The sequence below is a fragment of the Alligator sinensis genome, unplaced genomic scaffold, assembly GCF_000455745.1.
Source record: "Alligator sinensis unplaced genomic scaffold, ASM45574v1 scaffold373_1, whole genome shotgun sequence".
NCBI classification, from domain to species: domain Eukaryota; kingdom Metazoa; phylum Chordata; order Crocodylia; family Alligatoridae; genus Alligator; species Alligator sinensis.
The window spans coordinates 1,079,867-1,097,573 of record NW_005841990.1 but is presented as its reverse complement, the minus strand read 5'-3'; the positions used below and the strand labels follow the sequence as shown (position 1 = coordinate 1,097,573).

Genomic DNA, 17,707 nt, shown 5'->3' with positions numbered 1-17,707 from the left:
ACATACATGTACTCTCTCTCACACTTCCTAAGGAGAATCACCAGAAAAACATTAATTACAGCTTTGAAACTGGCAAGCTTGCCTAATATTGTATTGGCATCCATTCATTATTACTAATGAATTTTATGATGCAATGAATTTTTAGTAATGGAAAATTTTCCACAGAAAAATAAAGCACTGGAAAAAATTTTGCCTCACATCTCTGCAAATTACACACAAAGAAAAAATTATTCTGCTAGGTGATAGACCAATTTAGTAATAAAATGATAAACAACAGGAAAGATTTTTAAAATGTGAGGTATTAATTAAGGTGAATACTGTGGTTAAAGCACTGAACAGTGAACTAAATGATCCCAGCTGTGCTAGAATCTATACTTATCACCTCAGGCAAGTCACTTACATTCTGTGCCTCCACTCCTGCCCATGTATAAAGACAGGAATAATAATACTGCCTTACTTCCCAGGCATTGTATTAATGTCTGAAATATGACAAAGAAAGCTATAGAAAATGCCTAAAAAATTGGATAACTTGATTCATAGTTTTCACATCATGGGGTTCTGAATAGTGCCTCAATTTAAGTATCTCAGTTTCTAAAGCTCACGTGCACAAGTTGATGGTGTTTTGTAGAGAACAAACAGCAAAAGGAGTTGAACTTACATAACAATAACCATCACCAATTGTATTAATACCCCTCCTCCTGACCACTTGAAATCCAAATATATGAATGGGCAAAAAGTCCTGCTAGATCAGAAATGAGACAGGCTGAAAGAAGAAAGCTTAGATGGGGACAATGACTGCATACTCTGTGGATCAAGAGAAATACCAGTGCCATCAAGCCAGAACTCCTGAGAGATGCTCCATTAAAATGAAATAAATGGTACTCTTAACTTTAGGTAGAAACACTACTAGATTTTAAAATTAGACCAATCTGCCATTTACCATAACTTCTCAAAATTGAAAGAAGGAAAGTATCCCAAATTCTGCATTCAAAAACAATTCCTGAAAGAAATACCTTTTGAATTATTTGAAGAAAGATGTTCCATTTCAGATCCATCTAATGGAAAAAAATGAAGAGATACAGTTAATAAGACTTCACTGGGATTGGAATGCTTATACAATACTTTTACTACTTATTGTCCAATTTTAATTTCTGAAGATGGTGCACACTGTCAAGTTTGAGTAATGATCAAAGATTATTATTAGTACTCTGTGAATGTTAAGTGCTATGGTGCCTAACTGTATGGCATTACAATTTTTCTCCTGATCCCTGTGTGCCTCTGTCAAAATGGGAAGTGGCTGTGATGAAAAGACTAAAGGTCAATAATGTTGTGCCACGCTGTATAAAGAATGTGATAAATAATATACTCAAATGATGTACTGCTCTTAAGTTCTTTGTTCCTAGATAAAATCAAGTCTGAGATGCACATTTGTCATAACCCATTTTCTAATATTCTAACGGCAGTTCTCCTAAGGGCACTTCCCTTTGTCAGACTTATCCAAAACATGTATTAATCTGACACAGTTCAAACCAAGAAACAGCTATAATTAAAAAATTGCAATTAGCTCTATCACAGTTAATCATTAGGACAAATTCTTTGAAAATGAAACAAAATACATACCTTAGTCAAATCATCAAGAATACTTTTTCTCTCTGTACTACTGTTACAACAATTCAGAATGCTACACAAAATATCAACCAGAAAATCTGTGTCCTTCCTCCAGTCTTCCTTTAACCAAGTTATTACTTTCTGATGCAAAAACTGTACGGATGGGTTTTCGTGCTGTGGTTTTACGTTTTCGTGGGATACCGCCTGAGTGGTATTTTCGTTTTCTTCTTCTAACAGTACCTGAAATACTCTGTTTGAAGAGAAGGAGCCAAGCAGAGCAGAGAGAAATTTTAAGTGCTGATCAGACGTTTGTTCATTGATGTATACAATACTCAGTTCAGCAAGTCTACAGACCAAATCTTCTAACGACTGTTTTCTTAAAAGTGAAATGTGTGGCGTGTCAGCCAGAATTTCAGATTCACTGTTACTTGTCACTTCAGTAGGCTTCCTGCACTCAGAGTTCTTTTCAGATTCATCTTCATCTGTAAATCTAATTTTTATAGTTTTCCGTTTGCTTGGTTTTTTGGAGCTCTCTGGATTATGAAGAGTTTGTAACAAGCAGGATATAGCAACCAAAGATTTCTCATCAGCAACCACCATATCAACATGGAGAACACACAATTTTAAAAGACTGTCCCAAAAATTCAACAATACTCTCTGGAAAACTTCAGCTGAGCCATCATCATTTAAAGTTTCCGCCTTCATCTCCCAAGAGCTCAGCGTGTCTGCCATTTGGTAAAACAATGAACCATTTTGTAATCTGGTTTCTTTAAACACAGCATCAATGAGAGGAATTAGCTACAAAAAGAAACACAAGAAAGATTTTAGTTACTGAATACTTACCCAACTGGATAATCATTCTGAGCTCAGTAATCCCAAGACATTTTCACAGTATTCAACAGCTATAGAAACAACATCAACCTAATAGCAATTCTGAGAACAAGGTTAGAACGACATCATAACCACCCAACTTCTTCTATTAAACAAAAGTAAGTGCTGTTTACATCCATTATATTATACTTATTATATTTATACTTTATTAATAGCAATGCTCTTTTCAAATAGTAAATACATGCTTCAATAGAGGGTTTGGTTTTATAGGAAGGAAGAATCTAGAAGCAAAATTCACATTACTTTTTCTTAAACTCCACAGGATATTGAATAAATTCTCACTGAACATTTTCTTAAAGTTAAATTTGGCCAAAACAAAAAATATTTCAAGTATCTGCATAATAAACACCTGATCATATATAAGCATTTCTTGAATCTGTTTTTGCTCATCTTCTTCACCTATGCTCTGTAGCATGGCATATCGTAGACACTCCGTAAAAGCAGTGATGATTGCAGAACATTCCGATTGGCTGGATATGGCTCGCTCACTTGACAACCTAAATAAATATAACATTAAGAGAACTGAAAAAAAGTCACCGGTCAACAATTTTATTTCATATTTAATACAACACTGCACATGCTGTTCATGGGGTGGGGGAGGAGGGAGGTGATAAAGTTACTTCAAAACCGAAATTCAGAAAAACGTGTCTGACATCAAAACTAGAACTCTGGACATTTAAATGCAACTTTTTTAATCTAGTTGACTCACTCATAACTATGCAATCAAGGAGGAAAAAACCACTTACGGCTTACCAGCCAAATGCAGCCTTGACTATATACAGCAAAAGCTGTGTTAACCAGCACCTTACAAGCTGGCATGCTCTGTTAACCAGCATGCTGGCTTGTAAGGATAAAGTGAAGCCAGAAGTGCCCACTGTGGCACTTCCGGTTTCATGGAGCACCCACGGCCTGGGGGAAAGCAGCCTGCGCTGCTGAGCCCCAAGGGCATTGCAGGCTGCATGGGTCCCACTCCCTGTCCCTTGGGGCCCACAGAAGGGATGGCAACACCCGACACAGCAGGACAGGCAGCGGCCCAAACAGGCAAAGATGCCTGTTCGGGCCATTCAGTTATCCAGTATATTTTGCTATCTGGCACCCTCCATTCCCCGTGGGTGCCGGATAACAAAGCTTTTACTGTATTTCAATCTGATGTCCTAAACACACTTAGCTGAAGTCAATTTTTAAACTTCAGCCTTGTATGTTCAGTCTTGCATGAAAGAAAAGGGCCAAGTGATCAAAGAACTAAGGAAGGAAGAAAGAAAGAGTGGGCAGATACGTATAGAAAGCAATTGCTGAATATAGAGTTTGTTTCGCAGGAGAAAGTTCTTACTAGTGTAAGAGACTGCAAGAATTGCACAGGGTAAGAGAATCCCACATGCTCTAGGAAAAAGCAGCATTGAACAACTAGTTCTGCAAGTTCTGTAAATGAAAAAGAACATTTAAACAAAACAGCAGACACACTAAAAAAGCCATACTAAACACTGAGTTCACTAAGCCATTTTTAAATGCCATTTAAAGAGATTTTTACTCCACAAACATCTATTTGTAAATTTCAAATAAAAATCAATGAATTAATATTAAGTTAAAACCATCATTGTATGTGTATTTTCTGAGATACTTTAAAGTAAATTTATTCTGAGAGCACCAAGGCATACAAGTTCAAATTCGTTTAAAAACAACCACTAGAGTTTTGATATATGGCTAACTTCACAGCTAAAATGCCGATTAGGTTTACACTTGCACATGGGCAAAAGAGATTTAATACTTTTACAGAAGGAGAAAAAAATGTAACCATTGTCATATCATCTAGTGGTAAAGGAAATTAGACTGAAATTCTTTGGACTGGGAGGATATGAAGACCAATCAAAAAGGAATCTGAAGGGTCAGGTATACATTTAAAAATGAGATTAAGGCAAGAAAGGTGTTTTAGCTGAGATGCAGCTAAAATCTTCAAATACTTATGTTGCCATACTGTTTTCATACTGACTGGTAATAACATCCTTTCATTAAATAAATTACTGCTGCATGTATTTAAATACCCTCAAGAACAATAGGATTATATCTAGATATTTTAAATGCTTTAAGTAATTTGCATTCTTTTATTTCCAAGCATAAATAAAAATGCTGCCTTAAATTAAAAATCAAAAATATGTGATTCGTACCCTTGAATTATAGAGCTAAAAAAAGCTCTATAGAAGTCCAGCTTTGGTTCCGTAATGCCAGGGGGTACCTTGCTAATGAATGGCAAGAGATTGGGATATATAACAGTAGCTAAACCTCGTCCACCTTCTCGAAGCATGATCCACAGCTTTGGCAGAACTCCCTTTTTGGCATTTACATGCCTCCAACAGTCCTACAGGAAGACATTATAGATATAAATTAATTTCCAAAGTTATTTGGTTGGAGAGCTCCTCCTGGGTCACCTAGGCTACCTCCTTTCACTGCAGCAGAAGTTAACATCCACTCTGAACAGACTGGTCAGTAGCTTTAAAGCCTCATTTTCTCCCTGAGCATTTCAGATTCAGTTACTACCAAATTTGAGAATAACATTTTTTGATCTTAAGTGAAGTGAGGATCTTCTAGTAAGCAGTCAAAATGGACTTGTTTCAAGTAATCCCAGGACTACTAATACCATTTAGTTACATTTCTTCTTTGATATTGTTACTTTTATTTTAGCTCCAGATTTAACCCATCACCAACCTAACTAGCATTAGGAATTTGAGAACTCATGGAAAAAAATATTTTGATCTTGTGTCTAGGACTAATTTGTAAAGCAGACCAAATGACCAAAAAAAAAAAAAGCCAGACATAACAGTACCATTTACTTGCACTGATAAACTGTGAAGGAAAAAAGAAAGTTTACTGATTTTCATATATGGCTATGGTCATGCTTAATAGTAATATAATCATTACAAAGAAGGATCCCACTTAACAGAAGCATTTGAGGTGAAATCCTGGCAAAACTCGACTGACTTACGTGAGACCAAGATTTCACCTAAGGAAAAGCGGTAACAAAAATCAGGCTTTAACTAATGAATGATAAAACAAACCACAACTGTTGTCTATAAAAACTCCAACTAGCTGTACCAATGTAGTCCATATATGTGCACAACCTCAGGACTGAAAAACACTCTGCACTTACCGAGAGAGTGCACCTGTCCAAACTTAATGGAAACAGACATTGCTCATTAAACACAGTTCATCCCTGCTGTGGTATTCGCAGCCTCAAAGCTGATTAGCTCCCCTCCTTTTCAAGGCTGCTAGTAGTTAGATTGCAGGCTGCAACTAGTAACCTTGAAAATACGGATCTGATAGTAGCATACTTAGCCAGCACTGCTTACAGCTCATACTAAGGTATCGTCAGGTTCAGGACTGCTAAGCTCCCTCTTTTTCAAGGTTTCTAAAAGCCACTATGGGGCTGCTATTAGAGGCCTTGAATATGAGGAGTGAGAGCAGCTCTGAAAATGACTGACTACCTCCTATCATTTTCAAGGCTTTTAACAATCCTTTGACAATTGTTTCATCTTCACCATTTTCCGCACAGTTAAGGAAAAACAAGTAGTTATAAAGGATAAAGGTACAATTAGTACAGTAGAACCTAGGTAACTCTGTTGGGTTAGATTCCTTAAAACCCCTATGAAGTTGAGAGTTTGCCAAGTAACTGGGGATTACAGACCTGCAGCAAATGAGTATGCAGAACTGTTGAAATGCTCCAGTTGTTTGCTAGCAATTTATCTCAAAGAGTACCACTTCTCTGATGGGCTCTAGTTGATTGGAGAAGTGGTGCCCTTTGAAGTAAAAGCTGCAGCAAATAGCTGATCAGCTCATTCTTCTTATGGCAGCTTGCGAACAACCCCATAAGACTAAACTGGGTTTTACTACATACAGTTAACCAAAATACAAATTAAATTACAAAGGAGATGGCAGGACAGAATGATACCATGCACTGAAGCAGTTAATGTACTTTTCCAATATGCAGGTAATGCTGCTTCGTTTCAATGTGAAATTACTTCATGAAAATTTAAGCCTTAGCGATAATCAAATAAACTACTGGTCTCTCAAATTTTCTGCCTACCTCAATGGTAGCAACAATATAAAGTATGGCTTCCCAAAGAGCTGGACACACCACTGCATCACTGTCATCAATACTCAGAAGTACTGCAGGACAAACACGTGGTCCTTCAAGTTTAATCGACTCAGGCAGGTACTGACAAAGAGCAGAAACCAGCTCAAAGAATGCTGAGCGAACCTGAAGGAAGACACACACAAAAAGTCAAAATAAAATGCGAGTTAGCACAAAAGTTCAACTTAAAAATTTTTTTTAAACAGTGAACTTACATAACAGAAGCTTTGAGATAGACTAAGTACTGGAAAAGAAGATTTTTTCAGTCAAACAAAACATTACAAACAATGGACATCTTTATGCAGTGCACTGTATCTTGAAGCATTCCAAAATGTTTTGACAAACTACTATATGAATCACTTTACGCATCATTGAAATGATGCCACTTCTGCACTGATAATAATATAAAATGCTTGGCAAAGTGAAGGCCAAAAAAATAATTTAGTTAATGACCCACCTAAAAGCATCTATGAGCTTGTGCGTTAAGCTTCTGGAGTTTGCTTCATTTACAAGAATTCAGCAGCAAACTTCAGATAAACAGATGATGCTGGCTTCAAATTAACCAATGAACAAGCAGGTCTCAGGGCAAGCTTGTCCAGTCTGCCAAAAGCACGGGTAGACAAAAATGGCAGATCTGGCCGGTGGCCAGACACCATCTCCCAAAAGCCCACTGCTCACATGCCCCGGATCTGGGAAGAGAAAATGGGGTGTGGGCACCGGACCACAGCTCCGCCTGGCTCTGGACCATGCTGTCACCGCTGCAAGATCCCAGCCACAGCCCCAGAGCAGCTCCCCTCCCAGCTGCACACCCTGCCAGCACTGCTGGGGCCAATCTCCATGGAAACCCTGGTCCCGTGCTGTCACAGCGTCGCCGCTATTGGAGTCTCCATGGAAACCGGCCACAGCAACACAGGTAGGGGCAGATGGGAAACAGAGTTCGCCATGGGCCTGATCCACCCCAAGGGCCACACTTTGCCCACCCCTGGCCTAAAGCATGACACATGTCTTATAACTGGAAGACTATGTTAAATATACATCAGCAGAACCCCCACAGTTGATTCTTTCTTGCACAGTAGAGCAGATCGTTTAATGCCCTAAATTTCAAAGTAACATTTGTGAATAAAACATACAAAGGAACAAAGAAGATAAGCAACCTGTGGTACACTGTGCTTGCTGTATTTCCAAAATTTCTGCTGACACAGAAGTGGCATTAGCTTCTCCTCAAGTGAATGGTTCTCATGTTTCGGCAACGTGCAAAGCAACTTCTTTAAGGCTAATAGAGAACAGGTGAGAATTCGAAAAAATTTGGCTTCCCTTTCTTCCTCTGGTACTGTTCTTAAAAAACAAAACACAAAAGAAAGATTAACAAAATTAACTGAGCTTTAACAAAATGTGTATATTTATAGGTCTTCAATAGGTTTCTCAGGATTTTCTGTATACAAGAAAACTTAACATTCTTAATACACACTGTAACAGTGCTCACTACACTGAGTTTCCCGGTAGTTTAAAAATTTCACTAAACCATACTTATAAAAGGAAAACATTTTGTGGAAGTTCATTTTTCCTCTTCAGCTGGCTCCTAAAAGGCCAAGTTTCAAGGCAACCTGTCTTCCAGCTACTTATCAATGATGCACACAATCCAGGAGGATAAAATGACTACACAAAATACATTTTTCAAAAGAAACTTAGGCACTTGGAAGCCTAAAGTTTCACTAAAAATTAAATAAAGTAATGTAGGTTCCCAAGCAACTATCGTCTCCTTTGAAAGCAGGAAGGACAGCAGCCTTCCTAGCCTAAGAGCCCTGTGGTAGCTTCATCCTTCCAGGATTCTTGGCTCATTGAAGATGTAGAGAAAACAAGACGGAAGGCACAGCAATTGAATTCAAGCCCAAAAGATTTGCCTGGCATCAGAACTGTATACCAAGAGCTGAGGAAACCTGCTATACAGTAGGCATATTCTGAAAGCTTCCCAAGCCACTTGGACCTATCTTTCCTGCACCCCCTCAACCAACCACCTGCCTGAATTTGGAGAATTCAGCACTTTCAACTGATCAAGAATTTCTGGACACCCTAAAGAAGTCCCTGAGATTTGATCACTACCTTGCCAGACTGGTGAAAAAAAAGTCCTTGATAAAACCCAAAGAAGCCATAATCTAACCCATGCTGAAGAGGCCCAACCTGGACTTACTGGGGTCCTGTAAGTACCAAAACCTTTTGCTCTTGAGCAGGCCCACCCAGAAGCTAAACAAAATTCAACTACAAACTCGTCTAACTGAAGCAAATATGACAGTCCCAGGATTATCAGTATTCAGGTCACAATGTAACACTGATACAGCTTTAGTGGATGCCTGTCTGTCAAAGAATATGAGGTCAACCTCAATTTTCATCCTTTGGAACCTCTCTGCAGTATTCAACAGTAATTGATCATGAGATATTGGTGTTTTGCTTGAGACAGGTGACAGAGAATCAGGAAGAGCCTCAGGAACCTATTAAAATGGACTGAGTCCTTCCTGCAGAGGCATTTCCAACAATAAGCAATGGGAAAACTCCCTCCATCACCAAACCCCTCCCACAAAGATAAATGACCTCTCATTCAAATTTAATATGCAGCCACATGACATGGATTAGGTGTTAGCAATATGCAGACATCAGAAAGTTCTACTTATGGTTCATTAAATCACAACTATACCATTTCTACCCAAGTGGCTCACCATCTGCATGAGACTAGCTCAACGGTGAAAAACAGCTGGTTAAAACTGAAAAGCACAAGACAAGACACAGATGACAGGCATGGAAAGAGGAAAGCATGTTGAACTGTTTGTAGCCACAGCAACACCTCCTTTGGTCAAAAGTTCACAATCAACTGATTGGCTGTTTTTTTCCCCAATCTTAAAAATACTCTGCATATGTGACCACCACTTTCTGTTATCTCTATTGACTAGCACACACTATGCAATCCCAGTTAATTATGGTCTGGCCTCATTTATAGCTTCATCTCTGCTCAGCTTAATTACAGCAATGCAATGGATCACAGCATGAAGACTTCAGGTTTAGAAAACTTCAACTCTACTGCCCATCTCCTCAGCAATGCTGGAAACATATGAAGGCAACATACCTGCCGTCTGCTTCCTACAGAAGATTCCCATAGACTAGGGAATCAGGTTTCAAAGTCTCAGTCCTTATATTTAAGATGCTCAATGGCCTTGGGTAAGCGCAATCCAAAGCACCAAAACAAAAACTCTATTTGATCCCTATGCTCCCCTGGCACAATGAAACCTCTGTAGGAGACGGGGCTTTCCTGGGGATCTATCCACAGCTACAGAATGAATATCCACAGCAAGCAGAACTCACAAACCTCGATAACCTCCCACTGTAAGGGAAAGGTCAAAGAAACTCACTCTGCTTTCTCCACCATACATCTAGCAACTTGCATGAATAGGTATTAAACTATTTCCAAAAGTAAAATGTTCCACTGCACACACTTATCTCTATGGCAAGGATGGGGAATAGGGAAGGAAGGGCGGGACACAACAGAGGATGAAAGAACACGAACTTGATAGATACTAGATATTAGTCATGTTGTTTTATACAGCCTATTAAAAATAACTTCGGAGCCCAGGTCTATTTTTCCTATGTAGGTTCTCAAACTCTGCTCACCATCACAGTATTAAAGGGCTTTCCAATATTTTACTGAAGTACCGATTACCACTACTGTTAGGTTTTGTTCCACCTCAGCGCGTATGGTTAAATGTGCATGCCACCAGCCTAAAAACCTAGTTATAAGCAAGACTCCCAAGCACAGGTGTCCCACATGGTATCATACAGGGCCTTCTAGTTGAATCTCTATCAGCCTGACAGGCTAACACCCAAAAGAAAACAAGCACTTTCCTTAACAAAAAAAAAAAGTTGCTATAGATTTGCCATATAATATAATGAATCTCCATTATATTTTCTCTCCGCAGATTTGGCTAAAAATTAATTTGATCTTTTTGTCAAATGCTGTTTCATATACCTACTGACATGGATTCAAGTAGCTAAACAGAATACAATGTTTTAGGACAAAATAAATTTTTAAACTAGTAACTTTAAAGTAGAACAACATACTGAGGGTCACTAAGTGTATCAGCCGTTTCTTTCAGAAGATGATCTTGTAACACCTAGACAAGACAAATGAAAACACTATTCATAGATGAACGTTAATCATATGCTATAAATTACTTAGAATAAGGACAACTAGTGAAGTTTCAGAACTCAGCAACATGTAATTATTAAGCACTTTTCTTTCTTTTTTAAATGGGAAACCAAACCAGCGAGAAGAGAACTGAAGTGACTTAGACCATCCATGAACTAATGACAAAAATAGGATCAGACACCAGGGTTCCCAAAATCTAGTGCCATGTTCCAGCCACCACTAGATCATACAGCCACTTTTGACACAGAGGAGCCACGCATCTCCAGGATGAAACCAATAAAGAAAGTTTAGCATGCTTTGCATCTCAGAAGTTTGATTACAACCCATCTCTCGTTTATGCTAAATTGTCCAAGGTTAATTGGCTTGGCTTCAAATATAGTGGAATAAGGCTTTTAACTTATTAAGAACAAGGCACAGACACACTTCTTAAAACGATGCTGAATGTGATTTTGCCCTCTCAGTTCAGCTCTATCTATTGCCGGCATGTACTGTCAGCAACCGGTGAATGTGGCTTGGAACATATATTGCAACTCTGGATTGTTACATAGAAATGCATAGCAGGAATATTGCAGACTCCATGTGGTAGTTGGTCCAATAAACGATATCAACCAAAAACATCCTGACCTCCACGTACCTCCACAAAATCCTTACCTCCATATCCACAGGCTGTACAATGCTATATGGATTCAACGTGGATGAAAAATTAAGGGAGGTATTGGTAAACATAACTCACATTAATAAGGAGTTTCAGGAGAGCGGAAAACATGCTTTTCTAAATTTTACATGCATGAGTTGAGACTTGAGAAGGGAAGGAAAAAAGTACTTGAAAGGTAACCAGTTCTTGCAAAAAAAAAATCAGAACATCATATTCTACAAACTCACATTCAAAACTTCATCTCTGCAAAATACCAATGCTTCAGATTGTTTGCTTGAAGGGAAAGCTTTCACAAATGCTACTTGTGCTGCTGACGCTGCAGGGGAATAAGTATCACACTGAGCAATCAGCCAGTATCCCATGATACTTTTTAAGTAAGGAGCCAAGTGTTTCTTTACTTTAAGAATAAGTTGCTCAAAAGCTTGTTGTGTTGCTTCTCGAACACGGCGGTCATTATCCTGTTTTAAAATAAAAGATTTAAATATATATAGACACATTTTCTGATGGCAAGTATTCTAGAGCAGAAATGCTTCTGTTTTACTGTCATCTCTCAGCTATTCCCACCCAAAAAAGAAAAGCTTTCTGTCTATGCAGAAATTGATGTGCTGATCACATTATTAGTCCATCTAGGTTTGAAATGGAATCCTTCTATCCCAAACCCAGTGGATTATTCTTGTGAAATCCCAAGCTCTCTCAAAGAAGTGGAAAAAGATTATTAAATTAAAAATGTAAAGCATTAGTTTTAAAAAAATACTGAAAGGCCTTGAAGACCAATACATGTTTTTGAGTAGCTCTTCCTATCTGCATTGATATGGATGATTCTTGGTAATTTTAATAATCCCACTGATTTCATGTACATAATCACTGGGACTACTGACATGAATTACAGATCTAACACCTGTCAAAACATTATCAACCTAGAAACTGCAACTTCTTAAATTACGTTTTAATAGTAAATTCTGAATGAGAATATAAAGATAACTGACTGCCATATAAATTCAAGGTTAATTTTAATCTAGTTTAAAAATTATTGGGATTTGCTAACTCTTTCAATCTCCAGCACATACAAGAAATACAGTTTTAGCACAGCCTGCTGCAAAATATATTTTAAAATATATTTATCCCTTTCGTTTTTAACCAGTAAGGCTATATTTGGCTGTACTCAGAAGAGTGTAGCTGACTGAGCTGCATTATAAGGAAAGAACCAGCAAAGAAATTAATTCAATCTGCATAAAGAGACAGCTCCACTCATCCTTTTAAAACTATTCTCAAGTTTGCAAAACGCTAGCGATGAGCTATGGTGACATAGCATCAGCGGGCACAAACCACGATGCTGACACTACTGCTCAGTAGCTGGTTGCTTCTGCACAGTAGGGTCGGAAAATGACCCATGCACCACTGGAACAAAGCAGTAATGGTAGTTACTGCGCAGTCATTTAGTACTTGCATTTAGTAACTGCTTTAGCAAGTACAAGTTGAGCGCACATGTAGATGCGCCCACATAGTATGTCTTTTTCACTAGTATAGGCCAGGGCCCCAATTCAACACCAACATAATCGTGACCTGTAGTATATCCTATAAGGGAGAGTTTTAATTCTGTTTGGGTTCCATTAGCTATTGAATAACTGCAACCATATCTTATCTGTTTACATATTCTTAGAAAATGAGTACAAGAAAAAACAGGAAACTACCTTCAATTATAACACTTTCCTGCATATGTTTGTTTTTTTTAAACTACTTGGGTGCCTGTAAGAGTGTACATGTTATATTTGTAAACATTAAAACTTTGTTGGTAAAGTTATATATATAAATAGCAGTCTTCTGTATTCCGTGGTTCCACATAAGAATTGCTGTATTGGATCAGAATAGTGATTAATATCTCTTCTAGTATCTGATTTCTGACAGAGACCAATGTCAGATACTTTAGAGAAATATTACAGAATATCAGAATGGATAATTATGGAATAACCTGGCCAAATGCAAACGGTCTTAATGCCCATCAGGTATTGTTTCTATCCCAAATTATTAATGTTTAAGGTAACTAATAAAAAGAATGCATCACACTGGGCTGAAGATGTTTTTATTACCTGTATAGATGTCTGTGAAATCAAACTGTGGGTTTTGGGGGGTTTTTACGTTGAAGGGTGAAGCTAGTAAATCTTCATATCACATCCCAAGGTGTTCATAATCAACAGCCTCTATCCAAAACCCAAGTGCAGAGCAGAAAAAGCAGTACAAACCAGGCCTTTCAAAAGCATCCAGCCTCATAGAAAAAAAATGCTTCTCAAAGTTTGAACAATTATTTTTCAAACCAAGTTTGCCAGCTCATCATAATACCAAACTCAGTGTGTCAATCTGACTACTGTATGGATTAAGGTAAAAGTGCCCAAAGAAATTGGATTTATTTATTTTTCGGGAAAAAATGTATGATCTTTAATACTTACAAGAGAGATTTTACAGTAAATTCTTGACCAGTAAGGAAGAACACCTTTAACAATCTCTGCTTCTCTTTCCTTGCACATCGCCCCAAACTCCTGCGTAGCCTAAAATGAAAATGTCAATAATAAGAATTAAAAAAAAAACAATCAGGAGAAATACCTCGCAATTTAGCACAATCAAACTTTTGCTTTATATTTTAGTATTTGTTCATGAAACTAGGAACTGGTTCATTCCTTGTAAATAAATCTACACACACTAATTTACTGGAGTTATTCTTATAAACCCCCTCTCTCTGTAGAAAACCACAGATCATTCTAGAGATTTTCCACGGCATCCTCATAATTGCAAACAGTTCAATGTAGTTTTATGCAACATTTAAGGAACATATGCTAAAAAAGTTAAAAGAATCACTTTACATCTATAAAATTTACTAACATGAAAATGCAGCAGTATTTTGATAGCTTCCTCTCTAAACATTCCCACAAAAAATACCTCTTTCAACGCAAGGCTTCAATAAGAATTTTGCATAAATTATTATTAGGCCTAGTAGCCTTTTTTCATTTAGCTGTCTTGTCTCTGACTTCATCACAAATTATCTGGGGGGAAACTGACCCTACTGAAATCAAGAAGAGTTTTTCAGTGTCTTCAGCAGATTAAGGTTTTCACTCCAAGTTATTTTTCTTTTGAAGGAAAATTAAAAAAAAATCAATTTTCAGGGATGAAGGATACACCTACTTTTAATTTTGTTATGACATCTCTTTTAGAAAGTTTTCGCAACACCATTCGAAAGTCAGCATCTACAAGACTGTCTATTTCTTCTGCTCCTTGAACTGCAGGAACATATCCTAGGTCGCTCTGAGATGTTCCAAAGCCAATAAACCCAGGCACCGTCCCACGTTCTTTGGCAAGAAGCTCTGCGGCTTGACCACTGCTAGAAGGCTGGTATAAAATGAGAAGAGAAAAGGTGCATTAATTGTTTAGATCCTTTTAAATCCCTCTGTATTTCTAACTAAAGGCTGGTTTTCAAAATCATTTTCATAAAGCTGTCTTCAAGGGGCTTCAATGAAAGCCACCTTCTATCCGTGGATGCCCTGCCTGCCTTACAGCCACAGGAGCAGACCAAAAAGGCCCAGACCAGGAACTGACCCAAGGCCAGGGCCGTCTGCTGGACAGGGTTTGCGTGTGCGTGATGTGTATGTATGTGTGACGTGTATAGCATGTATACAATGTGGTGTAGGTGGGTGTATGTGGTACGTGGTGTGTGTACTGCGTGTAGCGTGTAGGTGCCCATATCTGGGCCTCCCCCAGCCGCTCCCGAGGGCCCGCTCTGCCCCCGCGACTCACGCGCACGTTGCCCTTGGTTCGCTGCTTGTTCTTCCCCCCCATAGCGGCGGCGGCGGCAGCGGGCCCAGCCCCAGGCCCGGACTGAGCTAGCTCTGGGCCAAGAGAGGGAGGGCGGGACTTCCGGACTGGGGTTTCCCCGGGTGCTACGTCACAGGAAGGACCCAGACTGCCTAGTGGTGGGGGAGTGTGCGGGGCTCCTTGCGCCTTCGCGCAGGTGCTGTCGTGTTCTCGTAAGAACACGGAGAGCAGCTCTGGGAAGCGGACGGGGGCTGCTGGATCCTGCAAGCGTGCAGAGACAAGGAGACTACGCGGCATCCTCCCCCTCACCCCTGTGACCGGCCGTGCTGGGATCTCTCGTGTGCGCTTCTGCTGTGGCCTCAACCTTGCAAGCTTTACCCATGCCCGCCCCGACCAGCTGCCATAACTAGGGCCCGGCAAGTGGCGCAGGCTCCAGGCGCTGATTTAGGAGGAGCACCAGAAGGGGGGCTCAGGGGGGCCCGGGCCAGGGCAGCACCTGCACCCGGAGATAGCCAGGAGACACGCTTCCGCTCCTCCCTAATTCTTGGCCCTCACCTCCCTGGGAGTCAACCTTCCTAGTTATACCTCTGAGTGTAATTTTCTTTATTAATATATTTCACGCTCCAGGTCAAATCAGTTCCAAATCGTATCAATTGAGTTCCAAAAACCGTATCAATTGAGCAAGCAGAACTTAAATGGTGGTGCTACAACTGGCAAGCATCCCCCGTCCCAGCCTCTCACTCTGGGACTTCAGATACTCCAAATCCATCAGCAGGCGTCCTATATGCAGGCCCAAGCACAGAGGTCTTGGGACATGGATGCCCCAGGGCTACACTTGATCTGAGCCAAAAGGCTGAGCAGATATTTTACCTCAGCCTCGAGCTCTGTTGCGCTCAAGTTTGAGGCCATAGCAGCAACACTCAGAACGCAGCCGTGGTGGATTTCAACACATCCGTGAATTCAGCTAAATACCTGGTTGCAAGGGCATAAGAAGAAAGGAAGGAAAGGGAAGCAGGCAGGATAGACAGATACCATGTGGTCTCATTGACTGCACAGTTGCAGAATTCAACAAAAATGATTTTGAAAGGGGTTTATTCAGAAGTCCTCACACGGTCAAGGAACTATGAGGTGCTCGGAATAGCAGAGACGTGGGAGCTGACATGCCTGGAGCACTGTTGTGGATGGGTATAAACTGTTCAGGATGGATATGCAGGGGAGAAGAGGAGAAGTTGCACTTTATGTAAAAGAGCCATATGATTGCTCAGAGCTCCAGTATGAAACTGGAAACCGGCCTGTTGAAAGTCTATGGGTTTAGGTTAGAGGGGAAAGCAACAAGGGTGATGTAGTGGTGGGGGTCTGCTATAGACCAGCAGACCATAGGGTGACCACCTCTTCCAAATGAAAAGGGAGGACACATGCCTGCCTATCCTCCTTTCCTCTGCCCCTCCTGGCAGCACAGTTGGAGCAGAGCCGAATGGAGAAAGGGTGGCTGTAGGCTGCCCGCTGCAGGCTTGGGGCTCACTGCCCTGCTGCCTTTCCCCTGGGAGCGTGCACCTGCCATGTGCCCCTGCTTGCCCAGCAGCAGCAGGGGCACAAGTCCACACTGCTGTCACCCTGCTGCAGCCAGCTGGGCAGGGGCACCTTGCCATGGTGGCGCAGACAGCAGAGGGCTCCCAGAGGAGAGCAGCAGGGTGGGGAGCCCTGACCCTACAGCGAGCAGGCAGCCCATATCTGCCCCATGCACAACTCTGGGGGGCACACCCCTCAATTCCCCCCTGAGAGTGCACACAGAGGTGGGGAGTCACCCCCACCAGCAGCCCCTGGATTAGCTGCCCATGGCTCCATCCTGCTCCTCCCCTGAGCCCCAAGTCCCATGTACTGCCCTGACTGGGCAGTGCCTCCAGCCCCTGCCCCTGCCCCATTCCCTCCCTCACCATGGGGGCCCTGATCTGCCCCCCCGCACAGTCCTTCCCCACAACAGATTTACCCACAGGGAGCTGCTTTCCATTGTGCCCAGCTGTATTCCCAGCCAAGTGCATGTGTTCAGGCACACACATGCATGTGGTGCCCCATGTCCCACTCCTGGCAGACCCAAGCAGCCTGCAAGGGGAAACCTGCCACTTTCCAAACCTGGATCCCTGCAGGATACTACAAATCCAGGACAAATGCTGTCCCAGAGTCATGCAGCCCAGGACCAGGACATAATGTTCCCATTCTAGGACTGCCCACCCAATTAGGGACAGGCGGTCACCCTGCCAGACCAGGCAAATGAGGCTTTCTTCAGACAACTAGCAGAAGCTTCCAGATCGTAAGCCTTGGTTCTCATGGGGGACTTCAATCACCCTGACACATAGGTGACACATAAGGGGGGCATGGGGGGCACATACCGCCCCCCCCCGCCCGAGATTGACCCTCGCCAGCCAGGGAGGGGGGGGCC

At 40.9% G+C, this 17,707-nt stretch overlaps 1 protein-coding gene across 1 annotated transcript in view; it reads right to left on the bottom strand.

Annotated features, from left to right (window-relative positions):
* Positions 1–15,381, bottom strand: part of LTN1 (listerin E3 ubiquitin protein ligase 1) — a 49,427-nt gene extending 34,046 nt beyond the window's left edge. The window contains exons 1-11 of the mRNA XM_014518864.2: positions 15,253–15,381; positions 14,644–14,847; positions 13,914–14,012; positions 11,697–11,927; positions 10,727–10,779; positions 7,777–7,957; positions 6,575–6,748; positions 4,662–4,852; positions 2,849–2,996; positions 1,621–2,406; positions 1,014–1,055 (exon numbers count right to left, since the gene is read on the bottom strand). Coding sequence (XP_014374350.1) covers positions 1,014–1,055; positions 1,621–2,406; positions 2,849–2,996; positions 4,662–4,852; positions 6,575–6,748; positions 7,777–7,957; positions 10,727–10,779; positions 11,697–11,927; positions 13,914–14,012; positions 14,644–14,847; positions 15,253–15,294 — 2,151 coding nt within the window. The 5' untranslated portion in view covers positions 15,295–15,381. The remainder of the gene's footprint in view (positions 1–1,013; positions 1,056–1,620; positions 2,407–2,848; positions 2,997–4,661; positions 4,853–6,574; positions 6,749–7,776; positions 7,958–10,726; positions 10,780–11,696; positions 11,928–13,913; positions 14,013–14,643; positions 14,848–15,252) is intronic.
* Positions 15,382–17,707: the final 2,326 nt, after the last annotated feature.